The following is a 27,847-nucleotide window of genomic DNA, read 5'->3' on the forward strand; positions in this document are numbered from 1 at the left end:
TGCCATTTATTCAGTGGACTAAATGTGTTCGGTCATATTAGATCAAATAGGTACATAAAGATTGTGGGTAAATGTAGTGCTCAAGCACTGAACGAGCACTGGCAAGATGCTCCACAAGCTTCCCGCTACAGCTCTACCACTGGACTTCACGTCCGACCTGCCGCAACCCCTTGCTATTTGAACCCTGGGCATGGCATAAGCAAGGACCAGCAATCATGCAAACGTTTGCAGTGTTTCTTTGTGGTCTCATTTTTCACTTGTGATCCACCTGGATTTGAACCCAGATTCCCAGAGCTGAGTGACTAGTGTGCTAGCCCACTGTAAGGAGCACACTCCATCACCCAACCCCCTCTCCCCCTTTGTTACATCCTCAAAAGTCCTTTCAGGTGGATGTTTAGGGCACTTTTTCAATTTATTCTTTGTAAAAGACCACTTCTTGTTACATTAGTATTGTGTGATGAAATACTTTCCTTACTAAGCCTGTTTTGAAGTCAGAACTGTTGCAAAAAGTAACTTTCAAAAATATAAAAGTTAAATAAATATCAAAACTTATTGCGCTTTGCATTAAAAGTCTCTGAATGTCTTTTCATAATAAACTATAATAAACCTGCCAAACTCCTCCTCCTTACACCAATCCTTTCTGCTGATCTACTGTATCAGAAGAGACCGCACATCACCCCCCGTGCACTGACAAACTTCAGCTATTCATCATGTGATAATTCATCATTGCAATGCAAATTACATTTTTGGGGGGTGGGGGAGAAGAGGAATCCTGAATGTTGCATTACGCTTTTCTGCATCATATTACAGTGGATTTTGGAATTTCCAATACTATATTTGTCAATCTGACTTCTGCCTCCCAACATGTCCCTCGGTGAGAGTTTGTGCACTGCATAAAACAATTTTGGTATCCTAATGTAAAGGCAGATGCCTGGAAAGGGGGCTGGGCACTATTGAGCCCAGCAGAGGGGAAAAGTTCTATCTAAAGAGCAAAGGAGCTCAGATGGAAGCCAGTAGCTTTGCAGAGGACAAAACAAGCATCAATAGTCACAGAATGCAAAATCCACATTTCATGCTACAGGCCTGTTTTACTTGGGACTAAAATATTTATATTTAACTGTTAGTTTATGACACAGAAGGGGGTGGGGTCTATGGGTTCTGGAGAAAACTTTTAACCTGTGCTCACTAAAATGAGGGAATAGAGGAGTTTAGAGCTTACGAACCCTCTCCTTGCTGTAAAGGGCAACTGGCCACTTTAATCAGTCCTTAGGAAAGGAAACCACTTTCAGAAACAGTAGCCACTACTTGAGATGAACAAACTAAACGCACAGCGTCTTTATAGTATTTTATGCTGAATTATGAGCCAGTTGCGCAATAGTCACTCTAAACGGGCTGTGGAAGCCTGGATCATCCCAGAGTGGAGAAGAAAGCGAATTCGGCGGGTGATTGTTCTTTAGGCCTAGTTTAACTGTTTGAGGAGCAGTCTGACCCCTGCACAAATATCAAGGAGTTAAACATTCTCTAATGGGCAAGCCCCCAAATCATTTCAGCAAAAGTAAAGCAAATGTTCTGGACCACACTCAGTAACACGGCTCCTGGAACAGTCCTTGTGCATACAGCTCTCTAAACAGTCTTTCTGGAGACAGTCATTTTTGATCTGATGGTAAGCAAGCAGGCAATTTAACCATTATAATGGGCTATTTAGTTAGCGGCATAAAACCAAATTGTATTAAAACCGAGTGACATTTTGCAACAGACCTTAATGCCTTAGCTTTGTTTATACACGACTGCAAGACAACTCGGTTATCTAGTAGAAAAAAATTCTTGAAAGTAAGGTAATCTCAGATTTTGTGTGTATGCCTGGTAGAAGTGTAAATATGCATAAAACTCAGTCATGCTGATCACCAGCAGTAATTCTGGAATTTATTGAGAGGTAACTATGGAATCACAGCACTTGAGCTATGGATTTCATGACTTGATGTTTATGAACTAACTTTTTTCTCCTTCAGTTTGTTATAGGAGTTGAATGCTTTTGGTCAGAAAAGTCTCTTCTATTGAGTTTGGAGGTATTTTTAAGAACTTCTATTTAACTCCTTACAGTGGATGGTTAATGCTCCGAGATGGGGTCTCTCTTCCCCAGCAGGTGTGAAGGGAAGATGACTCTGTTCCTTTCTTCTTTTGTGCATGTGTGTACTCAGACACCTTTCGTTCAGATGTGGGGGCCAGGTTTATCTGTATTTCATTTTCCATCCCCCTGTGCAGAGATGGAGGTCTGTATTCAGTGCGTCCTTCTCACTGGATGAGATATTTATTTGTTCCTTCCTGTAATTAGGTGAGAATGAAGGTTGTGCTAAGAGATGATGTTTCGAGTATCCAGGAGGACTGGTGTGGAATGCAGTGGTTGGTTGTAGGTGGGTGAGTGGACAAGGCAAGTTAATATCCCAGCTACCATGTTCTTGATTTCTGGTCTTGTAAGGAACTAGTCTCAGGTTTAGTTCTTGAACCGAATCTCCTGGAGCAGCGAGGAAGGAAGCCCCAACTGTTAGTTCCTGAACCTACACCTGGAACCCGTAATTTTCTTTGAACTCGGGAAGCTGTCAGGGCCGCATTCAAGCCTCTCTCAGACATACTTGCTATATTTTTTCTAACAGAATGGGAAAATGTTTAAATGGTGAAAGTGGGATAATTTCTGCCTCCTCTTGTGGAGGGGACATGGAGTTGTGTTCAAAGATGTGGTCTTATTAGGATGTTGAAGGTTGAAAGCCTATTCATTCCTGACTCCTCCTGCATGGTATCCACTGAGTCATTTCTCTCTACTCTGGAGGACTGAGGGGGAGATTTTTTTGCAGGGTGGTTTGGGTTTTTTTGGTTGTCTAACTGTTTCAATTACTGTAGCCACCAAGCTCTGATCTAATTGTCCTGGAAGGATATTGGTCTAGGGATTGCAGTTCTTGAGCCCAACCTCCTGGAAAAGTGAGGTATAAAACTCTGGCTCCAGCTGCTTGTTTCTGTATTTATTGACAATGTCAGCTATTTTCTGTTTTCGGCGGACATGTGGAGGGTTGTATGAATCACTTTCCAGCCTCTTTCTCCGACAAATATTTATTATTGTTTGTCTCACTAAGAAACCTGAAAGAGAAAAAAGTGGTGCTAAGTTTAAATAAAATCAATCCCACTTCTCCTCCTCTGCTTTCCCAGCTTGAGGACGGACATTTCAATCTGGGCTCTGTCCCAGCTAGAGCCCAATGGCAACTGTTGTCAGTGCTCTGGGTAAGTGACCCTTGTTAAAGGGTAGCTAGTGAGGAATCACAACCAAGAGGCCTCTTTGTTATTAAGCGTTATTTTAAAAGCAAATTTTCAATGTAATGCTTTAGAGATTGCCTGTTGGGCTCCATGTTTGGCTGAAGCAGGGCCTGCATGAAGGACCACATCTGCTATTCCTTGACTGGCCAGCAAGAGAGAGTAGTTCGTAAACTGAGTCTCAGCCACCCCTAGTGATGGGGCATACTGCCTGTCCGGCTCTCCCAGTCCCAAGGGGCTGAACGCACCACCTCTACAGCATGTCGGCCCACCTGGGAGTCATGGGGAGCTGCAATCCTGCCCAGCTCTTTCGCATGGCAGTGCAGAGAATGAAAGTACTAGAGTGTGTAAAACTTAAGTCTGTTAAGGCCAAGTTCTCTGGGCCACCCCACCCCAGAGGAACCAAGATTGGGAGGGACTGACTGCATTCCTCTACCTGAGTATTCCCCCAGCATGGGGGAGCTGCAGTGGGAGGAGACGTGGCTAACCAACTCTCACACCACCCTCCCTGCAGCCCCCAACACAGGGAGGAGCATGCTGGGTGTGCTTTCCTACCCCAGCTATCCTTAGCTGGCCAGGTGTCCTTATGGATTGCTACCATCTGGCACACATTAGAGCAGCCCCAGTGTGCTCTCAACTAGGCTTGGGCCTGGCAGAGAATCCAAGAGCCATAGCTGGCTCCCTAAAGGACCCTTCACTTTTCAGTCTGAGTGGAGACTTAGCAAAGCACAGAATCAGACCCTTAACATCTAGTGTGTTCCAACTCTAAGGACTGGCCTACACACAAACATGCACCTATTCAGCTACATCCGTTTCCTAAAACTAATTTAATTCCAGGATAAGTCTGTGTGTGGGCTCCCGTTAATTTAACTGAAGTTGATAAGACTTCAGCCACTTTTATTTGGAAATAGAGCCCACACACCAGTTTGTACTGAACAACAGTGTGTGTTTTAATGAACACTTTTGTTACTTCAGTGCAAGTTCGTGTGTAGGTTCAGCAATAAGAAATCACTGCAAACACGGTTTCTTCTTGCTGTTCTGCTCCCTGGCTATGTACAGAACTAGATCTGCTAACTTTAGAGACAAAGTATGGTTTACTCTGTCATACTTCTGTTACACTCCTGTTACAACTGCAAAGCCAGCATAGCTCTGGGAGAGTGATCTTGATTCTAACCCGTTTTATGCATCATCAACAGAATTGTCTAGTAAATTACAATCAGTTACATCTGTGCAAACTCACTGAAAGACAATAGGATCGCACAGGTATCACCAATGGCCTAATTTAGCCTACAGAACCTTTGTTACCAGTGAACTGAACACATCAGACCTGAAGTAACTGAAAAACAACAAAGCTAGAGCCCCAAATTATTTTCAGAGCAGAACTGCGCTTTAATGTGTTCTTTTGAAAACACAGTCAGTGGCATGGAATTCCCCTGCCTCCTTTTCATTGAAGTTGCATTAGTGCAGATATCTACGAAGACATAGCCATGTATCCATCCACGAGGATAGGAAAGAAAAGTGTTAAGTGTTTCTGGAAATACAAGGCAACATTTACTGGGATGCTAGGGAGAGAGGATTTTTTTAATATCTGAAGCTCAATAGCTTTCCCCTGTATCTTGGAGCCGGACTAGAAGGGATGAACACACTGCGACAAAATACTCAGCAAGGGAGTATTTAACATGTATCCTTTGGTAGCTGACTACATTTTTGTCTCGGGGATATCTACAAAGCCCACAGCAACAAGCCTCCCAGCCCAGGGTCAAGAGACTCGGGCTAGCGGGGCTCATGTTAGCACTCTAAAAATACCTGTGTAGGTATTTTTGTGTGTTGAAGTTGCGGCTTGGGCTGGAGCTTGGGCTCTGGGGCCCAGAGAGGGATTTGGTTTCACAGTGTGAGCCACAACTTCAATGCACTGTCTACACAGCTATTTTTAGAGTGCAAACGGGAGCCTTGTTACCCACGTCTCTTGACCTGGGCTAAGCGGCTCACTGCTGCAGGCTGTGTAGACATATTCTTAGATCTCAGTGAGTCACCAACATTAGAGCCACTTAAATCTTTTCCCCACAACTTTATCCACTTGTCTTTCTCCCGCCCCCTTTCCCGCCTCTCTCTTTATTCGGTGTTTGCGCCCCTTGCCTCGGTCACACCACTGTTTGTTGTTTGCACTAAGTGAAAGTGACAAAAAAGTTTCCAAACCAGGAAGCATGGATAAAGTGCTTGTCAATTTAAATGTACTGTTCCCTCTGCTGAAGGATTGCAGGCAGATTGCCTCCACTCACTGTGAGCCAGGAGGAAAACTCAGCAGCTATTCCTGAGTCAAAAGTATCTCATACCAGTTGGGAAGGATCCAATTCGTATTTTAATACAGACTAATCACTGAACAGTCAGGTAGCAAAGGCTCTACTAGGTCCCATATATACCCTTTCACAAAACAGAACTTACCAAGAGCTCGCCTACTAACTATCATTCCATCCACCAGGGGGATGACCATGTTGAATTTCCCAGTAGCGCCTTGCACTTTTATTCTGAATAACCCAGTGTTTAAGGGATGGATGAAAACTACAGGAACTTCTCTTTCAGGAGTGGTTGATCTAAAGAAAAACAAACAAACCACTTGTTAAATTAGTAACAGAGAAAGTATTTTGAGAGAACATTTAGGGGAAGGGGAATGGAGACAATGTACTTAGCAAGGACAATCAAAAATGGTTTGTAAATAAAAAAAACGGTTACTCACCTTTGTAACTATTGTTCTTTGAGATGTGTTGCTCATATCCATTCCAATTAGGTGTGTGCGCACCGCGTGCACGATCATCGGAGAATTTTTAACCTAGAAACACCCGGTAGGTCGGCTGTGGAGCCCCCTGGAGTGGCGCCTTCATGGCGCTGGATATATACACCAGCCGACCCAGCGCCCCCTCAGTTCCTTCTTGCCGGCTACTCAGACAGTGGGGAAGGAGGGCGGATTTGGAATGGATATGAGCAACACATCTCGAAGAACAGTTACAAAGGTGCGTAACCATTTTTTCTTCTTTGAGTGCTTGCTCATATCGATTCCAATTAGGTGACTACCAAGCCTTACCTAGGCGGTGGGGTCGGAGTGAGACATCGCTGAGTGTAGAACTGCTGAGCCAAATGCAGCATCATCTCTAGACTGCTGTACTAACGTGTAGTGAGCGACAAAGGTATGAACGGATGACCAAACCGCCACTCTACAGATCTCATGGATTGGAACCTGGGCCAGGAAAGCGGTCGAGGAGGCTTGAGCCCTCATGGAGTGGGCGGCGAGGCGTGGCGTTGCGACACTGGCCAAGTCGTAGCAAGCATGAATACAGGACGTGATCCAAGAGGAGATACGTTGCGAGGAGACCGGAAGGCCTTTCATCTGGTCAGCCACTGCAACGAAGAGTTGAGTCGTCTTCCTAAACAGCTTCGTATGCTCGATATAGAATGCGAGGGCCCTGCGCACGTCCAGAGAGTCCATACGTTGATCTTACCGCGTAGCGTGCGGCTTAGGATGGAAGACCGGGAGGAAGATATCCTGGTTCACATGAAAAGCTGATACCACCTTGGGGAAAAAGGCAGGGTGGAGGCAAAGCTGCACCTTGTCTTTATGGAAGACTGTATACGGAGGTTCCAACGTGAGAGCTCTGATTTCAGAAACACACCTTGCTGAAGTGATGGCTACAAGGAAGGCTGTCTTCCAAGATAGGTAAAGGAGTGAGCAGGTAGCCATTGGCTCGAACGGGGGCCCCCGTGAGCCTGGAGAGAACCAGGTTAAGGTTCCACGTCGGAACCGGTTGACGCAGCTGTGGGTATAGGCGGTCTAAGCCCTTTAGGAACCTGATGACCATTGGGTTAGAGAAGACCGAGGAAGCATGTTCTCCTGGATGGAACGCCGAGATAGCTGCCAGGTGCACCCTGACTGATGATATCGCCAGGCCCTGCTGTTTTAGGGATAGGAGATAGTCCAGTATAAGTGGTATCGACGCTTGCAAGGGGGGCATGGCGCGCTGCTCGTACCAACAGGAAAAGCGCTTCCATTTGGCTAAGTAGGTGGCCTGTGTGGAGGGTTTCCTGCTGCCTAACAGAACCTGCTGCACGGATTGTGAGCAGAGTAACTCCGCCCGAGTTAGCCATGCAGCATCCACGCTGTAAGGTGGAGCAATTGCAGGTCGGGGTGACAGAGTCGTCCGTGGTCCGGCGAGATCAGGTCCGGCCACAGCGAGAGCGTGATCGGAGGCTCTACCGACAACTCCAGGAGTGTGGTGTACCAGTGCTGCCTTGGCCATGCTGGAGCGACCAGAATCATGCGTGCCTTGTCCCTGCGCAGCTTGAGCAGGACCCTGTGGACCAGCAGGAATGGAGGGAAGGCGTAGAACAGCTGGTCTCTCCACGGCAGTAGGAAAGCGTCTGACAGGGAGCCCTGAGAGCGCCCCTGGAAAGAACAGAACACTTGGCACTTCCGACTGATGCATGAGGCGAATAGGTCGATCTGGGGAAACCTCCACCTCCGGAAGATGGAGTGGATGATATCTGGGCGAATCGACCACTCGTGAGTCTGGAAGGACCTGCTGAGGTGGTCTGCCAGCGTGTTCTGGACTCCTGGGAGAAACGACGCCATCAGATGTATTGAGTGGGCTATGCAAAACTCCCACAGGCGAATGGCCTCCTGGCATAGGGGGGACGACTGGGCTCCCCCTTGCTTGTTGATGTAGAACATGGCCGTGGTGTTGTCTGTGAGGACTGCCACACAAGGGCCATGTAGGAGACCGCGAAACGCCTGACACGCTAGGCGTACTGCCATCAGTTCTCGTACATTGATATGCAGAGTTAGTTTGGATGCGGTCCAAAGGCCCTGCGTCTGGTGTTCCCCGAGGTGGGCGCCCCAGCCCAGAGATGATGCGTCTGTGACAAAGTATAAGGAAGGTTGTAGGGTGTGAAATGGTACCCCTTCGCACACCGATGTGTGGTTCAGCCACCAGCTGAGGGAGGTCAAGACCGATTCCGGAACCGTGACCACCATGTTCAGGCTGTCCTGACCTGGACGATACACCGTTGATACCCAGGCCTGAAGCGGGCGGAGCCAAAGTCTGGCATGCCTGGTTACGTAAGTGCACGACACCATGTGCCCCAAAAGGCCGAGGCACGTCCCTATCGTGGATGTCGGGAAGCTTTGGAGGCTGCGGATGATGTTTGCGATAGCCTGAAAACGAGTGTCTGGCAGGAGAGCGCAGGTGAGTCTGGAGTCTAAGACTGCCCCGATAAACTCTATTCTCTGGGTTGGTTCCAGAGTTGACTTCTCTCTGAGAAAGATGCCCAGCTTGCGGAACGTGCCTAGGGTGAGTTGGACGTGGGATCGCACTTCTTCCCTGGTGTGGCCCCGAATGAGCCAGTCGTCGAGATACGGGAACACCTGTATCCGTTGACGACGAAGGTAGGCTGCCACGACGGCCATACATTTGGTGAACACTCTCGGAGCCGTGGACAGCCCGAAGGGAAGGACGGCAAATTGGTAATGTTCGTGGTTCACCACAAAGCGAAGGACGCGCCTGTGCGGAGGGTAAATCGCTATGTGAAAATACGCGTCCTTCATGTCGAGGGCGGCGTACCAGTCTCCAGGATCCAGGGAAGGGATACTGGTCCCCAATGAGACCATGCGGAACTTGAACTTTACCATGAATTTGTTGAGTCCGCACAGATCTAATATGGGTCGAAGTCCCCCTTTTGCCTTGGGGATTAGGAAATAGTGGGAGTGAAACTCCCTGCCCCTTAGCTCCAATGGAACCTCCTCAATCACTCCCATGGACAGGAGCGTAAAGACCTCCTGTATAAGGAATTGCTCGTGAGAGGGGTCCCTGAAGAGGGATGGGGAGGGAGGATTGGGGGTGGGGGGAAATTGGAGAGAATATCCCCTTTCCACCATGCGAAGAACCCATTGGTCTGAAGTTATAAGGGACCACGCATGGTGGAAATGGGAGAGACGATCTCGAAATGGAGGGAAAGGATTCTGGGTGGTGACTAGTATGCCACCCTCGGGCGCACTTTCAAAAATTTTGCTTGGGCCCTGACGATGGTTTAGGAGGGCCTTGGTTCTGACCGGGTTGGTGGCCGGTGGATCTCCTTCTACCACCTTGTCCACGTCTTCTGTAAAAGTCTTGCCTTGGACGAGGGGAAGGGTAGAACCTTTGAGGCTGTGGTCTAAAGGGCCTGCACTGGGTAACTGGGACATGCATCCCCAGGGAGCGCATGATGGTTCTGGAGTCTTTTAGGCTCTGTAACCGAGAGTCCGTTTTGTCCGAGAATAGGCCCTGCCCATCAAATGGTAGATCCTGCAGGGTCTGTTGCAGTTCTGGCGGTAAGCCAGACACCTGAAGCTAGGAGATTTGTCGCATAGCTATGCCCGACGCCAGGGTCCTAGCAGCAGTCTCTGCTACATCAAGAGAGGCCTGTAAGGAGGTCCTAGCCACCTTTTTGCCCTCTTCCATTAAAGCCCCAAACTCATCCCTGGACTCTCGTGGAATCAACTCCTTAAATTTACCCATGGAGTTCCACGAGTTATAATCATAACAGCTCGAGAGCGCCTGTTGGGTTTGCAGCTCTGAGCCGTAGGCCCCTCGCTGAGTAAATTTTGTGTCCAAACAAATCGAAGCGCTTGGCGTCTTTAGATTTGGGCGCTGCGGCCTGTTGACCATGCCGTTCCCTTGCGTTCACTGAGGACACCACCAGTGAACACGGCTGAGGGTGAGTATACAGGTATTCATACTCCTTAGAGGGAACAAAGTATTTCCTCTCCACCCCTCTGGCAGGTGGGAATAGCGGCAGGGGTCTGCCATATTGTCTTGGTGTTGGCCTGAATGGTGCGGATGATGGGCAATGCTACCCGGGACGGGGCGTCAGCTGAAAGGATGCTCACCACCGGGTCCTCCAACTCCACTATCTCCTCTGCTTGGAGGTCCATGTTACATGCCACCCTACGTAAAGGTCTTGGTGAGCATGTAGGTCTATCGGGGGCGGGGGGGGGGGGGAAAGAGACCTGAGGTTGTTGTCCCCGCCACCACCTCATCTGGAGAAGATGCTACCGAGGCTAATGGATCCTGTGGCGGGTCCAATTGCGAGGGGTCCTGATGTTCAGGATCAATTGTACCGGGGTCTGGGGCCTGCGTAGGAGTGGGTAAGGAGCCTCCTTACCCCCGGGGGGGGGGACGAGACGACTGATGTGGCCACCGGTACTCGGGAGTCTGAATGTGCTGAGCGGGAGGCCGCAGGTGGAACCCCTTGGGCTTGGTAGTAAGCCCATGGGGTCCAGAAAGACCACTGTGCAGGCTCCTCGCTAGGGTCTTCGGCCTCATCCTGCCAGTGACCCAGGTTGTCCGCTGCTTGGTCCGGTGCGGGATAGGCTGAGCGGGAGGCACCGTCCGACTGGGAAGAGCGTGAGGCAGATCGTGAGGGCCAGGGCGGTGCGGAGCGTGCGTGCGTTGACTCCCCTGGGAACGGTGCCGAACGGTGCTGGCCCACAGGAGAACTGTCTCTGCGCGGTGCCGGGGAGCGGTACCGGGATCGAGAACGGTGCCGACGGTCATGCCGGTACCGAGATCCAGACCTGAATCGCGATGAAGACCGTCTGTGGGAGTGGTGCTGGGAGCAGCTTCTCGAGCAGGATCGGTGCTCTGACCGGTGCCGGGAGCGGCGTCGGGAGTCCGAACGGTACCAAGGTCCGGGGCGGTGCCGCAAGGCGGAACGGTACCGGGAGGAAGATCTGGGCCGTGAGTACGACCGGTGCCGTGATAGAGAACGGTGCTGGGACTGCGAGCGGCGCCGGGACCTACTCCTAGATCGGGAGCGGTGCCGAGAGTCCACGCTCGGAGATGGTGGACGTAATAGGGCTGGCTTGCCCCTAGACTGCACCGCATGGGTGGGATGCGGTACCGTAGCCTGAGTTGGTGCCGGTTCTGTAAGGGCAATGACGTCCCTCGCCGTCGCAAACGTCTCCGGCGTCAATGGAAGACAGGGCTCAACCACGGTGCGGGTCAGGGAGCCAGTCCGCGCCAGACTCAGTGGACCTTCTGCCGGTGCCGGAGTCAACGGTGCCGATATCAGCGCCTGTATCCTCGGTCGCTCCGGTCCCGGACGCGCATCCGAGGTAGGTAAGGGGGGTGCCGGTGCCTGTTGTTGGGAGGCAGTCCCCTCCGGTTTGTGAGGTCTCTTCTGACCTGGGGACAGGGACCGGCACCAAGGTGCTTGCGGTGGATGCAGTGCTGGTGAAGGCCGGTGCCGTGGGACTCTATCCGCGTCTCCTTGCGGTGCAATACTGGAAGTCGCCGCCGGAGCACTGCGCACCGAGGCACTCGGTGCTGGAACATGGCGTGCTGAAGGAGGGTCCGGGCTGAGGGCTGCCTCCATAAGGAGCTGTTTGAGTCTAAAGTCCGGCTCCTTTTTGGTTCGAGGGCTGAAAGCCTTACAGATCTTGCACTTTTCGGTCTGGTGAGACTCCCCGAGGCACTTTAAAACAAGAGTCATGGGGATCTCCCGTTGGCATAGGCTTCGAACAGGCTGAGCACGGCTTAAAGCCCAGAGCCTTGGGCATGAGCCCGGGCAGCACGCCGGGAGGAAGGGGGGGAGGGACCCCTTCCAGCCCGCTAACTTCACTTATAAACTTAAATCTATAACTAACAAATACTGTACTACACTAAATCTATAACTATATAACTACAACAATATCTAAACCGGGAAGTAAAAGCTAGGGAGAGCAGAGGACAGCTATGCCGCGCTCCACAGTTCCAACGACCGTCATGGGCGGTAAGAAGGAACTGAGGGGGCGCTGGGTCGGCTGGGGTATATATTCAGCGCCATGAAGGCACCACTCCAGGGGGCTCCACAGCCGACCCACCGGGTGTTGCTAGGGTAAAAATTCTCCGACGATCGTGCACGCGGCACGCACACACCTAATTGGAATCGATATGAGCAAGCACTCGAAGAAGAACAAGCTTTTCTTTGTGCGAGATGGTCAATCATACTGTACACCATGTAGCTGTCGGAAGTACCACAACCTTTTAGGATGCCAGCAAAAAGGTGCTTGTGAGCCTGACCCGTAAGGGTTTCCACTGTCCCATGATCTGTACTTAAGAATGGGGGGAGGGAGGGGATCAACTATAATAAAGCACTTTATCTCCTTCTATCACAAGAGTCCAAAGTGCTGCAGACACCAATTTAATAAGTTTCAAGCCATTTTGTAAGTGAGTAAAACAGAGGCCGAGAGGCTTTGATGGCCAGTCACATAGCCAGAGAGAAAACCCCAAATTGTCTGATTCCCAGTCTCATGTTCTAACCCCTGCAACAGAAGAGTCCTTACATTAGTGGCCAGAAAAAGAGAAAAGGGAAGACTGGAAAACCACTTGAAGAGCCTCACTGCATCATTCTGAACAAGACTGCATCTTTAACGTCATTCTCATGCAGCTGTCTTAAAAAAACTGAAGAAAGCTAATGTAGCCAGTCAGGAACTATTCAGTTGCTCGCAAAAAGTAGAGAAAATGTAATGAAAAGAAATTCAAAGTCATACCTTAGGGAAGTGCTACTATTTGATGTAGTTTCTACACCAGTGCTGGTCTCAGAAACCAGATCAGAGAGGGGAAAGTTTTCTGGAAGAAAAAGAGGTTTACAGTACAGGTTAAGTATTCACTTATAAAAATTTGGACAGAAATCAAAACAACTAAGTTTAGATAATTTAAATACAAACTACAGTGGTAAATCACAATCTACTATATACACCTCTACCTCGATATAACACTACCCGACATAACACGAATTCGGATATAACGCGATAAAGCAGTGCTCCGGGAGGGGGGGGGGGAAGGCTGCGCACTCCGGTGGATCAAAGCAAGTTCAATATAACGTGGTTTCACCTATAACGCGGTAAGATTTTTTGGCTCCCGAGGACTGCGTTATATTGAGGTAGAGGTGTACCTAAAAACAAAACTATTTAATAAAATATTTCACATATAACTCAGTTACTGGCCCTATTACATTAATTCATTATAAAAAGCAGAAGTTCTACACACCTATATCATCATAACGTTCAACCCAGACCACAGACACCTTGGTTTCAGGTCCCATTGGTGGAATGGTCCGGCCCTGAGGCAACTTCTTTGATCTGGAAGTAGGACTGAGCTGTTTTGAAGAAGAGTAGAGTGGCATTTGCAAAATAATGAAAGTTAAATTAAACAAGCAACAATACTGTAGTCACTCTTAAAAGACATTTTTGGACATCAGAGAGACAAGAGGTGCACTGCTAGGAAGCACACGTGACAGCCACAAGATGGAGCTGTTGTTGTTTAGGCTACAGCTGCACTGTAATTGTCAGCCAATTATGAGCCATGATTTGGGTTTTTTTTCCACACTTGGTTTATAACACTTATTTTTATTGCTTCGGAGGTTAACACTGAAATCTGTTGATGAACATCTCTCCATTTACTTTGTTGCTATTGTCTGAGGTCAACCAACTGAACTAACATCCTGGTTCATGCATATAAACACCGTGACATACTCCTGTGCTATTATGGAAGCCTACACATCATTCTTCGCAGCCCACAAGCTATGATGCTGCTCTGAAAATGGCAATGGAGCACTGTATCTTTCTTTTTATTTGTTAACTCAGCAAATTTGCTCTGGAGTCGTTGAGACAAGATTTTTCTTAATTCCCTCTACTGCAAACTCAATCTGGAATTGAAAGCTGACCAGAGTTCTTTCTGGCTCATGAATCATCAAAGATTCTGCATCAGTTACACGTGTTCAGCCCCACTGAAAACAGACAGACACAGCTATAAGTAACGGAAGGTAGAATCTGATGCTGCAATGGGAACGTAGCTCATAACGCTGGGGATGATGTGTACAGCAGAATCCAGCTCCTTTTCCCATAGCTACAGGGGATCAGCCGTGCTAATGGAAGCAAAAGGTAGTCACACTTATTTTAGTCACTACAGTATGACCACAGAAGTGTGGAGGAAGGCAGGAAGGAAGAGCAGGGGAATGGGCATCAGACCTTTTTAGTTCTCTTACTGTCTGAGCCACTAGCTCAAGTTACCCTCTTGTGCCTCATTGATTCCACTGTACAAGGACATTGCTCAGAGACAAAGTGAGATTCAAGGTTTTTAAGGTACTTTAAGATCCTATAATGAAGGTGCTAGGAAGGCAAAGGAGTGATATGAAAAATATTTCACACCTAATAAAAAAAGTTTGACACCTCTCACCTATCAAACCTAAATGGTTTTATTTTAACCTTTCAAACAGATACATACACAGCCCTGTAACAGCGGAGGGGGAGATTTTCAAATGCATAAAAGGTAATTGGGCTCTTAACGCCCATTGACTTTCAAAGGAAGTCAGGTGCCCAACTGTCATTTGCCATTGAGTGCTTTGGACATTAGAAGAGATTTTGTTCTGAACTAAGTTATGGGCAAGGAAAACATAAGGCAGCCAGTTGGAAAATTCCATCAATTGGTGTGTATGTGTGCGCTCTCTCCCCAGGGTTACCTGCCAATTGTGTTTCTTAGGGAACCTATATTTTTATGCAAGAGTATCTAGCCCTTTGGGTTCCTGAAGGCACTAGGCAGTCATCAAAATGTAAATGGAGATAGCAATGGCCTGGAATCTGCAGACACATGAGCTGGAGGTGGCGGCAGAGTTCTCATCATACTTGGAGCAGCTGGTAGCATAGCTGCAATATTACACTGAGATCACAAAGGAGAGAAGGCAGTAAAATGGGCATATTCCATGTATTCATGCAATAAGCATCAAGATCACCAGGGGGTCTTGGCAGCAAGCTAGTCTTTCACATTTCCCTCTCCTATCATGTGCCACACTCTGGTTGTCATGCGACCTATACTTGTCTGTGACCGGCCACTGGGAAGTACTGTTCAGGCTCTCCTTGGCAGCTATTTCCCAGTGGTTTGAGATATGTGTATTCAGTCACTGCAACAACACACAGTCTAGTAGATATAATTGCCTAGTTGTCAACATTAATCTTACCACTGTTGATTGTACCAGAATTATCCTGTTCTAGTGAAGTTGGATAAACCTGACACATCTTGGTAATCCTTCATTTGAAAGGATATTCTATCGTAATAAGGCTGCAAGTGTAAAACATGCAAAAAGTCTTCTGTCTCACTAATTTGGATAACTGATCATCTGACAATATGAACACTGCTTTTACCCTATTATTTTTAGACAGTAGCATTAGGCAGATGTTGATCCCCCATTGTGATAGGCAGGGGTTAATGATTTTCTATAGAAATACATCCAACAGCATCAAGACAATACTGATCAATGGACCTCATAATAAGGGTTTGGGGTATGAGAATCTAAAAGCAGGTAGTGCCATGCAGAACAGGCAATGTCAGGAATAATCTTGCCAGAGATCAACTGTCCCTGGTCATAGGCATTCAGACTTCTCTCCATTGGTATGGTAGCAGCTAGTTCAGGGCCCAGTGCTGCAATCTGATCTGTGTGGGTGGGCAGGCAGGCTGGCAGACCCTTGCAGCCACAAGGAGCTCTACTGACTTCAATGGGGTTCTACTACCTACATGGATCAGATTACTGGATCTGGGCTTTATGAAGCGCATTTTGATTCTAGTCCTCCCCTTCAAATACCTTTAAAAGGTTAATTGGGCCTGGCAGTTTGCACATGCTGTGTTTAGCCAAGGAACATGTGCTTTTATTTTCAAAGTTTTCAGGCTGTTTGTGATATTTGGAGATTTAAAAGAAAGATCCACGTTTTTGAAAACAACGCTGATGTTTTTGGTCACATTATCTCTCAAAAATGGTCAGGAAACTTCAAACTTGTCAAATTCAAGAGTCCTTGAGGAGATGCAATATCACCTGAAGAGAACTGGAGGTTTAGGGTTGGAAAAACAAAATTTAACCCTAACTTAGAATGTCCTGGCTTTCTAATGGTTTTAAAAAACACAAACTATAATGTTTGCTTACTGTCTCTACCTAAGCGCCAGTTTGGCCAAGACTCGTGCCCTGGAATATATGCTGCAATAAATATAACAATCACTTACCTCAGCTTCTAGCCTGTTACCTTGTCAAGTTCTCATAAGTTAAGCCGACTGGATCTGGACAGAATTGGTACACTGACACAACAACTAGTACAGTTGGGGTAAAAAAATTGCCTGTCCCCATCCCCTCCTGTTCTGGTTGTGTGTGGAATGAGGACAAATGTGGGCATTTCCTAACTCTAGGATCAGAATAAGTGTCAGCTCTATTCATTAGGAAGGACATATTCCTCCTCCTCATATTGCCCTGATCCCCCCTGGGATGACGAGCCTCCAGAGGGCAAGGAAGAATTGCATCTGCTTCCAGGCTTTAGTTACTGTAGCGACAACAAGCTCTCTGTATGAGGTACTCACAAAGCGCCATGTTTAGCAGGCATTTGTTTTTAAGTGGATAAATATGTCAGATTGAAGTCCCTGTGCTTCTCATTGACTCAGGGTACTAGAGCCCTAAGGGCCCACTGAAGTCAGACCAACTTAAAGATGGAAGTTTCATATGATACTGCCTTACATAAAGAAATGTTCTCTGCAGACATTCCCTTGACAAATATACATGGAAGGCAATTGCAATTAGTTACATCATACGTTTTATCAGCTAATGCAATATGTACCTTAAAGCAGAATCAAGAAATTTTGTTTAAAATGGTTAAGGTCCCAAATCAGTAACTGAATGTACGTTTAGATTTTGGGCCAGTGTTTCATATAAGGAATGTGTAATTTCTAAAAATCCTTCACTTACAAAGTTATGACAGGATTGGTTCTGTACCCACCATAAACAGAACTCTTCCATGCTTGTAATTTCAGCTGCTGCAGGAGGACTCAGCACCCTGAACTCTACACATGTACTGTAACTAACATGGGATTTTAAACAGAGCAGGTGGGAAAAGCTTTGCAATTTCAATACATACCGGTCCATTTTGAATTTCTAGAAAATGGGTTAGAGTCTAACCAGTTTCATAAGAACAGCATGCCAATTTTCTTTGGACATATTTCAGGACTTTGGGATGTACACCAAGGGTTAGAATATTTAATCTACCTGCAGGGTTTTAAATATGTGTATAAATACTATGACCCAGCAATCTCCTACTGCTACTGCAACTGTGGGCGTCAATAAAATCAGAACAGAGACTCCAGTTTGCTGTTAATAATCACTAAGGCCTATTGATGAAGAGTTTCAAATACTAAAAAGCTGGATTACAAATATCAGGGCTATAACCATGTACTGTATTTTCTCTGTATTTGTTTAGAAACATAACAATTTGCACACAATACAGCCCTTTGCTGCAAATGAGATGTTGCCTTACCCGCTGCGAGGAATTGAGATTGTCTGTATGATTGGGGAAGAGTTCAAGTGTCAGAGATGGCTGCTTTAGTATCCCAGGCAGAAGATCCATGTTAGAGTCACTTTCTTGGTCTGAGACATTGCTTTCCAATGAATCAGCTGAAAGCCAAAGGAAGAGGAAAGAATTTTTTCCTTCTGGCAAAAAAGGCTAAGTTTAAGATTCTGAAGTTAAATATGCCCATGATTACTCAGAGCACATGGCTACACATATTGCTAAAAATGGGACTGGGTGGAAAAAACATTCCAAATCCAACAAAGGGTGTTAAGAAGAAAGATAAGAGAAAATATCAAAAGCTTATTTCAAAGAAGCACTTGCCTTTTACAGAGCCCTCTAGCTGGTGTGTCATTAAGGGTATGTCTACACTGCACAGTTGTCACCAAAACTTGTGTCTTTCGTGGGTACTTAAAAAAGCCCCCCCCGCGAAAGACAAAAGTTTTGCCGACGCAAGCGGCAGTGTGAACAACAGCGGTCTCCTGCTGACAAAGCTTATGCCGCTCGTGGGGCTGGAAATATTTTGTCAGCAAAAGTGCCGACAAAAATACCGCAAAAGAGCGTTCACACACGCTGACTTTTAGCAACAAGGCTGTGTCGACACAGCCTTGTCGCTAAAAGCTGCGTAGTGTAGACAAACCCTTAGCTATCCTAGCAACCCCAGCCAGTCCCACAGAGAGTCAACACTTCAGTCAACAAAAACAAAGGCTGTTGAATAATCTAATAAGACCACCATGACACATGACCCTTGTCCTTCATTAGGAGGTGATCAACGACCATAGATTTCTCTGCAGTCTTGAAGTTATGCACAGGTCTCAAGCCAGACTGATAAGGGACAGAGAAACTGTAGGAATCTAGAGGACAGTAAAGTTAGCCAGTCACTGCTAACCCGGTCATCCGCCCTTTTCCTTGGCAGTTTTCTAGACATGGAGGAAGTAGACAGCACTTGACATCAGGAAAGATGGTATCTTGAGCAGACTCTAAACTGACTGGCACTTTGGCTTCACAAAACAGGAGACCTTAGCAATCCTAGTTAACAATAGATCCAAGCGCTCTCTTTCCCCCCCCTCCATTTTTCACCAGCCATGAGTGGCAAGAGTTCATCTCCCAGATGGTAGAGAGACCATTCACTACATTCAAAACTTTGGTCAGCAAAATGTAGGTGAAACTTGACCAAAGCTAGCAGTCTGTTTGCCACCTTTTGTTCTGACATTGCAAATCGTATTTGCAACACATACAGGATTTTCTTTCACTATTTATTTAGATTTACATAAAACAGAGTTAGTGCCTATCCAGATACTTTTAATGCTGTATATAAATCCCAACAGATCAGGTCTCACTGGAAATCTAAAGGTCAAGAGACCTACCTATTTAGGAGTCTGAGGGTGGTGAATTGGCATGAGCTCTAAAATCCTGGGCCCCTCTCAGAGAATGCCCTGCCAGTGAGCCTGGGAGCTCTAGAAACTGAGAAGCTAAGATCACTAGGTATGGGGGTCTGCTTTTGATAATGTCCCATTAGGTTTCATGTTTCCTATGCAATACGATTTCTCATCCTCCAAGTCTAGCATTCTCTCATTTCTGAATTCATCTGAGATTTCATCTGGGTACTGGGGTGCAGCAGAGAAGCAGCTGGATGGAATGGGCAGGGTTGGTTTGTGTGGTAGCTGGATTAGGTGAAACTGTAGTTAGCAGGGTATGGGGTGGAAGGTTTGGGTGGAGAGGGAAGAGTGTGCATATGTATGCATACTCCAGTGGAGTGGGAACAGGCAGGATGAGAGATCTAAAGGGACCCCTGAGAGAGAAGCTGGGGATTGGGCCAATGGGAGCTAAGAGACAAGGTGTGTTCAGGGGAGGGGAGGGACATCTGGCGGTGCAGCCAACAGCACAGCCATCCTTTGATCCAAGAGTGACTCCACTGCATATTTTGGGGTAAAGGGTTAGCAAATGCTCTAATTCTTGGAGCACATAATTAAGCATGTATTTCTCCATGCGTGTCCTAGGGGCACATTATCCAAGAAAACCCCCACAAAGCAGTCCACTGCCTGTGGAGCTGTTCTGAACTCACTAGCTCAGCGGACAGGTGCATATTGGAATCATAGCCACAGTGCAGGGGGTGCCATCCGCTATTCTACGACAAGCTCAAGAGACTGCACTCCTGCAGTGCAAACCTGAGTGGCAATTCAAGGCTTAGGCTCCATCATATGAAGGAGCAGGGAATAGATGCTATTCCCACATCAGGATTTCTTTAATTATACATTTTAGGAACCAATTTTGTAACAAATCACTTACAACTGGCACTGCTAATTTGACTCTTCTCCCCCCTGCCCCCCACTACATTTATGTTGTCAAGAATCTGTATTTGGGGCTCTGCTTCTAACTGGGGCCTCTGGGTGCACCAGTAACATAAATGTTACATTATCTCTGTTAATCAAGTTCTGGGTCAAAGAAGGGCTATGTAAACAAAGTGTTTTTAAAGTACACATGGCACGTGTACAGTGATCTTACTTAAGGACTCCACTGGGGAGGGAACAACGAATGCTATTTCTGTAAGGGCATCAGCATAATACAGAACCTTCTTCTGCCCATTGAATATGCTCGCTCCGGTGTCTTCTGAAGAAACGATTTCATCTGAGAATGAAGAAACAAAAGTTAAGTCAAAAGAAAGCGCTTCACAACTCCTTATGCACTTCACCAGTAAAGGACTTGCAAGCACCAGGACTCAACTGGGATAAAGGAGTAAAAGAAAGAAGTTACTTAGTTAAGATGAAAGCCAAAGTGCACATTCAAATCTAGTTATTACCGTGTAACAACCACAGCCGTGGCAATCTTTAAGTTGCCTACTTATCCCCTTCTGTACTTGCTTACTAAGAGTACAATTAATCCATGGCCATATTGCAGTCTCCCCTCAGATATTTGTGGGCAGCTATGTCTCCTCCTCTGAATGAATGCCCTCAGCTCGCTAAACCTGCCCACTCATTTCCCACGCGTTTCATCATTAATTCCTTTCCACGGGTGGTCTCCAATTTATCTCTATTGACAGAAATGTGGTGGCCAAATTGGAATTCAAGATTCCAGCTAATGCCTAGTCAGAGCAGAATGGTATCCTCACTTATTTGACACTGCATGTGTGACACCGCTATTACTACAGCCCAATATACATACTAGCCTTTTTGCAGCAACACTGCATGGTTAGTCACTCAGTTATCATCTCATCTAAGCTCTATACCAGGGCTGTCAGACATATAGACCACAGACCAGATCCAGCCTGGAGGATGTATTTGTGCTTCTCATGACATTTAAGCACCCCAGAATCTTGCCTTTACATTTAAAAAAGCTTTGAGCCCTCATAGTCGTAAAGAAACCCTTCCAAAGGTGAACCAAGTGTAAACCAACACACCGATGTCTGCCAAAGTCTCCGGACAGCCTGATACAATAGCTCTGAGGGGTGTGAACTGCCACGTTCTCCAATCATCTCATTGGAGCACCAACACTAAAGCCCAAGAATACTTCAGCCTCCACACTGCATTGCTGATCATTTGAGCTGACAGGAAAATGGATGGGAATGAAGCCAGCAGGGAAGTGAGAGTTGCTGCTGGGAAGAAGAGCAGAATGAAGAACAAAGAACTCTCACAAAGAAGGAAAAAGGAAGAAAAATAGGAGGAGAGAGAGAGGGCAGCAACAGCAGTGGCCTAAAGGCAGCAATTTTTTCACTGAATTATACTGAATGTTACAAAAAAGGACTAAATATTAAACATAATTACTACATATAGGGTGCATTCTCCCATTGCTCTCTCCTCAAACACCCACTGACATCAGTGTGGGAGTCTGCTGTGGAACTAAGGGAGTATGAAGTCCTGAATTTATATCCTGGCCAATGGACCATAAATAAACCAGGAATAAATAAACAAACAAGGATCCTTGCATCATAATGAATTTGACACTCCTATATGGTACTTCTGAGTAGCCAATATTACCTTAGTCTATATTTTTGCTATTCCTTTTAAATTCATCTTGATCAAATCTCAATTTAATAGATTTACAGCCAGTTTCTCAAGTCGCACAGTACTTTAATCCTGTCCACTGAGACACATGTCAAACCTCTGATTCTACCTGAATATTTGCTTGTATCACGTCACATTACACTCCACCCTCCAGATTGTTAATTAAAATATTGAACAGGCATGGATGCAGGGTTGACCTGACTCAATATCTGCTCTCAACAGTACACAAGACCATTATTGTTCTGTACTTCAGGTTTGTGCACTTCAGACTTAACTTTAAATAAATAGCATAATTAAAAAGAAAAAAAAAGTCTTGTGTATAATAAAAGCTGTACACTAAATACTAGCAAATGTAGGCAGACTTATACGGAAAGAAACAAGATTTAAAGTAGTCCAAGTAATTAGTACATCCTGAAGCAAGAAATTTAAACAGACTATGCATTCTGAAAGAGCTACAGAGTTACAATTCACTAAACAAGTACCAAATCTTACCTTGCTCGGGTCCCTCTTCATCACTGCAACTGTTAATGGACCAACTTGTTGAAACATGCCCAGTCCAACCAGGGTGCTTTCCCACATCTACGGCCCAGCCAAGAGATAGTAAGAATTCTAGGAAGTGTGGCTGAACATTTCTGGAAGACTCTACATTCTTCAGAATCTGCAACATATTCCAATTCACAATATGAACAGAAAGCTGGAGGAGGCAGTTTTCATTGAATTTTTCTGTACAGCAAATGTGGTGCTGACAAAACGTCCTCTAGTCATCCCTAGAGCAGTACAGCCGTGGCCACATTACTCAGGTTCCTCAGTCTGGTTTTAAAGAAGCTCTCTCTATGAGTGACAATAGTTCAGTCTCCCTGACTCTTTCATTTCCCTTTGCTGAGACTGAGGGAGCCAATTACAAGTTGGTGAGTTTTTTGCTTTGTTTTGAGCAACACTGACATTTCCCACTCATTCCAGACAGGCCCCAGGGCCCCAATCCTGCAATGAACGCATCAAGAACAGACCTTTGCGCCAACACAATGCCTCATTTAGTTCTGGGGTCTTTCTATGCAAATCTCATTGCAGGACTGAGGCAGAGAGATGTCCGGTGCCAATTAACCTCTGCTGACCTGGATGAAACCTGAACAGTGATGTAAAGGCAAGGCCCCATGTCTTACACAGCACATTAGACTGAAAAGAATGCAGCAGGAGCTACAGACCTGTCCCCTTCACTCTCTCCTCCTGATCCTGTGCTGTATTATCAGTATGAAGTTCCTTGCTTATTCTTAGGCTTGGAAGGATTAGATTTTTAAATCAGTAAACTTTCACCATACACACACAAACTGATGAAAAAGTATTTCCATAGATGATCATCGAAATTTACAGTCAGGCAAAGTAAGAAAAATGGTGCTTGAGAACTCAGTTTGATTTAGGGATATTTACGTTGTGTATTTTGATATGTTGACAATGTGTGTTTTAATAGTTATAAAGGTTTAACTTTTTTGAATCTCAATGTCTGCTGCCATTATTTGCCCGCAACTGAAAATGTAAATAAAGAAAACACTATAAAAATGCTGAAAATGCATAATTTTGTGCAACTGTGAAAATTTAAATCTATTTTACAAATGCTTAAAAATAAACATTGATATTATCCCATCAAAACTATACATAAAAATCTAATTCTGCCACGCCTTGTTATTTTGAGTCTGAGTTCAGTTTTACTCTCCCCTCCATGCCCAATTCCACAGGTTTTGTATAGAACACACAAAGAGCTGCATTTTAGGTATCACTGAGGCCAGGTGGAGGTTTTGAAAAGTGTATAGGGACAGTGGAGCTTCTGCAGGCAGGAAGGGGTAGGAGGCACTTGTGCTGTTTAGCACATCGGAAACAGTTATGAGTTTTGATCCTGAAGAGGGAGCAGCTCATCTCTCTCACCTTCTTGGGATGTGGGAGAGAGGACTTTAAATTTGGAGCAAGAAGGGTCTGCAGTATTCATACAGCGTTAGCACACAGGGCCCCAGTGTGCTAGGGACTGTACAACCAGAACTAAGTGCTTACAGTGTCAGTAAGAGCCACCTTGCACCCACCCATCCCGAGAGCCCCATTTCACCCTATCCAACAACAGATACACACATTACACTGAGGGCGTTGTTAACATTAACTATCTCGCTGCTGATCATGCTAACATTCAGTGTTATGGTTCAGCCTCATTGATGAGAGAGTTCACGAGTCTCAGGAGTATTGTTTGGGGCCATCTGCAAACTCAGGCATACACAACTGAATGGATTTCTCTCTCGTTCACATCAGAAAGGCTGATCTTCAGAGCTCTAAATAAGGCTAGAGATGTTTTTAAGGAAAATTTACATTCTGGAGCATAACTACGTGGCTATTTAAAAAAAATAGCTATTATGCAGCCATTTCCATTTGCCTGGATACATAATTACATCATACATGAGGCCCTACCAAAAGGCGAAAGAAGATCACGGGTACTAATAACGCTGCCCATAAAGACGGGACACAAGACCAGTCAGGTTGGAAAACTGTTAGTTGTCTGAAGTGTGTAGCATCTGGTAATACATTGTTATCACTGTGCTTCCTTTTAATGAAAGCTCAAGATTTGTTTAGGCCCAGATTTTCAGAATTGTGCATACATTTCCAGATATAGAGATGAGCACACATTTGCACATGCATGTGGATGGTTCCCTGTGTATGTGGAGTTACTATAGTTAAGCATGCTAATGTTATTATTGCATACCACAACTAGGCAAGCAAATGAAACTCAGAAGATCAGGTTTTAATGACGCAGACTTTACATGTATTTTAATGGTTCTGTTACCACATATGGACTATACCCACAAAAATTTTTTTTGATACAGATAGACCTCTGAAAAACAATGTAGTAACATACTGTTTCTCAGCAATGTCCTATTTTAGTGTACCTTTATGCAGCTGTTTACCCAATGTGTTTCTCATAGAACCTGTTCTTACACTGATTCAGACTGCATAATCTACTTTCAAAGAGTACTGAATACACGTTAAATTGCTGATATGTACCTATAAATCCATGGGAGAAGTGATATACAGAAGCTGTACACAGACTCAAGTGAAAGCTAATTTTTCCTTAAAGTGTAGGTTTTTCCAATTCCTAAATATTTCAATTATATTCCACAGTTTGGACTGGTTGCATGCTTGCCTAAAACCAACCACAAAATTAAATAATATATTTAGATAAAGGTGATTACAACCTCCTACCATATGCCAGCACATAATGCTGCTCATTACTACTTCAATTTACTATTCTGCCTCCATAGCACTACTACAACAATATGTTTTTTCTGGGTACTTTTCATATCAGTGATTTTCAAGGACACTGTTGCGTATGTATGGTGCTGTGTTCTACAGCAGTATAAGATGCTTTTTGTGCATTACGACAGATTCAACGCTGTTCTGTAATAGTCCATGAATACTGTATGTGACCTGATTATTGGAATAAGAACATGAGTACTTGTGGCACCTTAGAGACTAACACATTTATTTGGAATGTGTACTGTATGCATATTGGGTTAATTCAATAGCAGGATGATCAAGAAATGTGGGCAAGAAGGAGGACAACAGCCCAGATAACTGCCCCTCAGCAAACAACCGAGACTATTGACTCTAACACTACTACCCCACCCCTCCACCTCACCCCCACGCACAAACACTCCTGCTGAGTTACCCAAACTGGTTTAACCGGGCTCAGAAAATACAGGAGAAGAGAACTTTGGCCTGAATTAAGAGAGACTCTCAGGGAGGGGAAAGGTGAACCCTGACTCTAGAGGCGAGGGGTCTAAGGGAAGTTACACCTAGCAGGGTCCCCATAAGAGGATGGTGTAGGCCAGGCCTGCACAACTCGTAAAGCGGCGAGGGCCATATTACTCCAAAGAAAACAGCTGAGGGCCGAAACCCCCCGAGCGCCGCCAACCCCGCACCCCAGCGCCACCCAGCCCCCCCGAAACACAACACTCCCCCCCCGCCAGCACCACCCGCCCCACGGAAACAATCCCCCCAGAGCTGCCGAAACACACACACCCCAGTGCCACCTGCCCCGCGGAAACAAATCCTCCTTCCCCAGCGCCGCCCCACTGAAACAGCAGTATTGAACCTCGGTAATTTGTTATAGCGGCCCCCTAAGGTAGTATAATTAAGGTAAAAGAAAAATGTCTTTTTGCTAGAAGTAGAATAAGATCTTTCCCCCACTTTGTAATCAATGGCCCTGTTGAATGAATGAGTTGCGAATGAGGAAGGCGTGGAAGGCAGGCACCTCCAGACAGCTGCAACCCTTGGAGAGGGCAGGGCCGGCGCTAGGATTTTTGCCGCCCCAAGCAAAAAAAATGTTGGCCGCCCCCCCCCCTTTTTTGTGCCCCTCTGGCCCCGCCCCTGCCCCAACTCCTGCGGGCCTCCCGCCATAGCTCATCTCCGCTCCACCTGCTCCCCCGGGGCGTGCCGCCGCTCTGCTTCTCCCCCCTCCCTCTCAGGCGAGAGGGGAGCAGGCGGAGCGGAGGTGAGCTAGGGTGGGGGGGCGCAGGAAGTAACGGGGGGGGGTAGAGGAACCGCTCCCCGCTCCAGCTCACCTCCGCCACCTCCCCCGCCGCTCGGCTTCTCCTCCCTCCCAGCCTTTCTGCACGAAACACCTGTTTCACGCGCGGAAAGCCTGGGAGGGAGGGGGAGAAGCGGAGCAGCAGCGGCGTGCTCAGGGGAGCAGGTGGAGGCAAGCTGGGGCGGCGGGGCACTTTTTCCCCATGCCCCGGAGTCGGCGCCTATGATGGCTGATGCCAGAATGCCACCCCTAGAAATGTGCCGCCCCAAGAACCTGCTTGTTTTGCTGGTGCCTGGAGCCGGCCCTGGGAGAGGGGATGGGAGCTAGACCAGATCAGTAGAACAGGTCAGCCACCGATTCGCTGCTCGCCTCCTCAGCCCCCCTCCCCCAGCTCGCCTACTCAGCCCTCCTCCCCCGGCTCGCCTACTCACCCCCCGCCACTGCCCGCCCGCTCGCCGCCTCCTCAGCCCCCCACCCCTCCGGCTCACCTGCCCCCCCACCACTGCCTGCCCGCTCGCCTCCTCAGCCCCCCACCCGCCCGGCTCGCCTACTCACTCCCCGCCACAGCCCGCCCACTCACCTACTCAGCCCCCCTCCCTCACCCACCGCTTGCCTACTCACCCCCCCACGGGCCGCACAGTGAGCCCACCTACTCAATCCCCGCGGGCCGCACAGTGAGCCCACGAGGGCCGCATGTTGTGCAGGCCTGGTGTAGGCCTTTGTTGTTTCAAAACCTTTTCTCTTATATTATGCTTTGTTCCTACGGTTAAGATAAAACAATACTTCGTTTTAAGAAGCTTTTTGGAGTCACTGATTTACTGCTATTTACACGCTCCAAAATGGAAAAACTTTAGAGAGGGAGTCCAGTTGGACCTGCTGGACAAACACGGTTAACGCACAGGGTACTGTAGCCTAAGACACAATCGAAGAGTGGGAGAATCACAGGTTTCCATCCCAGGAAAGGAAAAACTGTATGAGGCCTAACACTTGTGGGGGTGCAATCAGAGAAGGAGTCAGAGCTGCAAATGGGACATGTGCATCTAAGGCTACAGAAACAATTTTATATTGTGCTATTTGAAAAGAGGATATGGCCACCATAAAGACAAACCACGGGACAATTTTAATGAAGCTGGTGAAGAGAGGAATAAGTTGTATGCCATCCTGGCCCCTTATTCTGCAGGGCTGATTCACCTGGAGGGGGGGCCAACAGTGCTGCTGCTACCTGTCCTCCCTCAGAACCTGACAGTAGCAACAAATTTGAAGGGGGTAAATTCCCCCCAAGAACAGAAAAAAACCCTCTCCAGCTAGCTCAAAGAGCTCCCTTCACTTGCTGTAGAGAGTAAAAACAACTGGGTAATGTCAGCCAGCTAGCATTTCAGAGGCAATAACTTCACTTGGTCTTCGCTCTGAGCTTGTCCCTCTGCAGATAGGGCTCAGCCACTCATCTAGGCTAGCACTGGATAACACCGGAGAAGGGGTTACATTTTATCCTTAAGTATCAGAGGGGTGTTAGTCTGGATCTGTAAAAAGCAACAGAGAGTCCTGTGGCACCTTTAAGACTAACAGATGTATTGGAGCATAAGCTTTCCTGGGTGAATACCCACT

General features: G+C 46.8%; 1 protein-coding gene across 1 annotated transcript in view; it reads right to left on the bottom strand.

The window, feature by feature from the left end:
• Positions 1-2,169: 2,169 nt before the first annotated feature.
• RALGAPB (Ral GTPase activating protein non-catalytic subunit beta) overlaps positions 2,170-27,847 on the bottom strand; it is a 128,253-nt gene continuing 102,575 nt past the window's right edge. The window contains exons 24-30 of the mRNA XM_065414235.1: positions 22,174-22,339; positions 20,186-20,308; positions 17,651-17,787; positions 13,356-13,464; positions 12,857-12,935; positions 5,743-5,891; positions 2,170-3,129 (exon numbers count right to left, since the gene is read on the bottom strand). Of these exons, the coding sequence (XP_065270307.1) occupies positions 2,936-3,129; positions 5,743-5,891; positions 12,857-12,935; positions 13,356-13,464; positions 17,651-17,787; positions 20,186-20,308; positions 22,174-22,339 (957 nt within the window). The 3' untranslated portion in view covers positions 2,170-2,935. The remainder of the gene's footprint in view (positions 3,130-5,742; positions 5,892-12,856; positions 12,936-13,355; positions 13,465-17,650; positions 17,788-20,185; positions 20,309-22,173; positions 22,340-27,847) is intronic.

Source organism: Emys orbicularis, chromosome 12, assembly GCF_028017835.1.
Source record: "Emys orbicularis isolate rEmyOrb1 chromosome 12, rEmyOrb1.hap1, whole genome shotgun sequence".
NCBI classification, from domain to species: domain Eukaryota; kingdom Metazoa; phylum Chordata; order Testudines; family Emydidae; genus Emys; species Emys orbicularis.